The 2,672-nt window shown below is 30.8% G+C and overlaps 1 protein-coding gene across 1 annotated transcript; it reads right to left on the minus strand.

Annotated features, from left to right (window-relative positions):
* Window positions 1-254: 254 nt before the first annotated feature.
* Window positions 255-771, minus strand: LOC143635138 (uncharacterized). The gene is made up of 2 exons (XM_077103023.1): window positions 375-771; window positions 255-277 (listed from the first exon to the last, which is right to left on the minus strand). The coding sequence occupies exons 1-2, from the start codon at window positions 769-771 to the stop codon at window positions 255-257; spliced, it is 420 nt and encodes a 139-aa protein (XP_076959138.1).
* Between the last annotated feature and the right edge of the window lie 1,901 nt (window positions 772-2,672).

Below are 2,672 nucleotides of genomic sequence, written 5' to 3' on the forward strand. Positions count from 1 at the left end.
ACACATGGCATCAGAACGAATATACTGGCATCTCAAGAGCAATGTTATGAGGTTATTTAACTATGTTTTATTTTGAAAAACAAATTTGAAGGATGTTAAGACAAGATATCAATGATTTTGTAATATATGTTTGAAATTTATTATTCCGCGAAAAGTTTTAATTAACTCTGATATTTAGAACTGTGTTTATGAGTAAATCTAACGTCCAAAGTGAGGCACCGGGAACGGGGCCTTACAAAACAACTACATATAATTTAGGAAAAATTAGTTATGCTTACTGTTAAATAAACACAATATAACATAACAAATACATACACACACACATATATATATTAATAACAGTGAAAATATTTTAATAAAAAATTGTATCAGACCTGCTTGAACTTTTACAAGTAATGTCTTTTCTTTCAAGTCTTTAATCAATGCATCTAACTTGATTATAAACAATCTGCATAATATATCAGGCCTGTCTTCGGCTTTAAGCGTCGTATCTTTAAGAAACCTTTTAACTTCTGGCCAATTTGGATTACATGTAAAAGTTATGAAAAAATCAGGATATCCAAACCACTTATATAGAGACATGGCATCCAAATAGTTCTGCATCATGTATCGAGCACCACCAGTAAAAGACGACGGTAATATAACACGCTGTCCAACTTTTGAAGAATCTTTGTTTCCTTTGTTTTTAATATTTCTTAGATTCTCAAAAGTCTCACATCTAAGAACCTTTTGCTCTCTTTGAATGAAATAGAGCCGCTCACATTTGATCATCGTATAAACTTCAACTAGTTTTTATTGAAATAACCTCCTTGAATTAAGAGTAGTAGAAAATATATTTATTGTCTTGAAAACGGCAGAGAACACCTCGATGAAGAATGTCGACTGTGTAATTATCTTCACCATATGGATATATCAATGGATATTGAAGGGCAAGGTAAGAAGGCTGATGTTCATTTACAGTTTGTAGACCACCTTCTTGAGTTTTCACAATTATGTCACGGTTATATTTACAATCACCAATGTCTTCAACAATTAAACGGGAACTTCTGAGGCAATTGGTAAGTTATAAGTCCTTGCATCGTTTTGCCTTTTACCAATAAGTCGTAGCTTTAAGTCGACAACTGGATTTTCAGAAAAACAATCTCTTGCAATTCGATAGCATTTAACCAACTGATTATGCGAATCTAACATGTGCTCTAATTGCTGTATAATTTGAAGATCAATCACATTTGAAGTTGATGAGTTGCCATTATCGAGGTGGCTGGAAAAATTAAGAAAAATAATTATTAGTATATGTTAAATCACATGTTATAAAATTCTATAAAAATCAAAAGTCTTGTATGAATACATACTCAAAATTGCTTTGTCGATTAGAGACTTAATTATTAGTATCATATATGTAAAGTTGAGCGAACTTTGGTATGGAACCTGTTGCTGGTAGAAGACTTCCAATGCTTTGATAATTTTGGCCGCTTAGTCTGAAAGTAAACGGAGCATTACCTTTATTAATTGACTTATCAATCTTACCACCCATTGATGTAAAACTAAACATTGAATTGCAACGACGGATATTCTTCAAGAAGAATTTACTCTTAGCATCAGATGAAGTAAAAAAGACTGATATAATCTGCCGGCGGTTCCTTTAATTTTGGAAGCTGGACCTTACCATAGCAACAACACATGAAATAACTGATATTGTCACCATTTGTTCTTTGTCCCCATTTGGCGTCTTTCCATAATTTTGCATTTCATATCTCACAAATAACAGTTTGGTCACCATGATCCGAGTAATCTGTTTAAATCATAATAAGTTATTTAAAATATTTTAAATAGGTAGTAACAATTAATGAGTAAGCTAGTTTATAAATAAACAGTATATTTCAATTCATATATAACCTTTTGAGATTTCTCTGAAAATGTCTGTAACAAATTCTTGATCAACAAATTTTCTTATGTCAAATCAAATCTAGGTATGCCACTTGTGCATAGTCTATTCCGTTTTAGCTTTCGTTTTCCTGAAGGTATTTTCGTAAAAGAGCCCTTTGTAGTGAGTGTTGATGTATTTGATGATGTCCCCACATTAGGCAACAATGAGAATGTTGAGATTATTGGTGTTGCAGTTGCTGGAGTATTGGAATAATTGTAAATAACTACAAGTAATAATATTAGCTGATTTAGGAAGCTAATCATTACATTATAGTATATCAATCTGATAAATTTTGTGTATTATTTAAAATATGAAGAGGAATTTATTGAATCTTACCATTGGTGATGTTAATTAGTGGACTTGAAATGTTTATAATTGGAGAGGATGAAGTCTTGTTTTTTTGAGGATGTGTTAAAAATTCATGTGAGTTGACATTTTCTTTATCAAAGGAAACATGCCTATTTGAATTTGATGATATTAAACTAGACTAATGTGTTGTATCAGCTGAAATATAAGCACAAATAGACAACATTATATATTATAAGGCATTTGTTTGAAATTTAAATCAATTGACTAAAAACTGACAAAATATGAAGTATTATAAAAAAAACTTACATATTCTTGTTTGTTGTGTTCTATGCATAGCTGCATGAGAGAAACTTTCTGTTAGATTGCCCCTCTTCCTTTTGTAATTCAAAATTAGTCTTCTTCATTTTCTTCTTTCTTTACAATAGTTTAGTCATGT

The sequence above is a fragment of the Bidens hawaiensis genome, unplaced genomic scaffold (genome assembly GCF_021521415.1).
Source record: "Bidens hawaiensis isolate Kalapana, Puna unplaced genomic scaffold, B.hawaiensis_p1.1 tig00007412_1, whole genome shotgun sequence".
NCBI lineage: Eukaryota > Viridiplantae > Streptophyta > Magnoliopsida > Asterales > Asteraceae > Bidens > Bidens hawaiensis.

Excerpts from the sequence above, each read along its gene's own strand:
- LOC143635138 (XM_077103023.1), bottom strand. The coding sequence starts at position 771 with ATGATCAAATGTGAGCGGCTCTATTTCATTCAAAGAGAGCAAAAGGTT. Across the intron at positions 278-374 it reads ACTTGTAAAAGTTCAAGCAG|TAAGCATAACTAATTTTTCC; the intron begins GTCTGATACAAT and ends TTTATTTAACAG.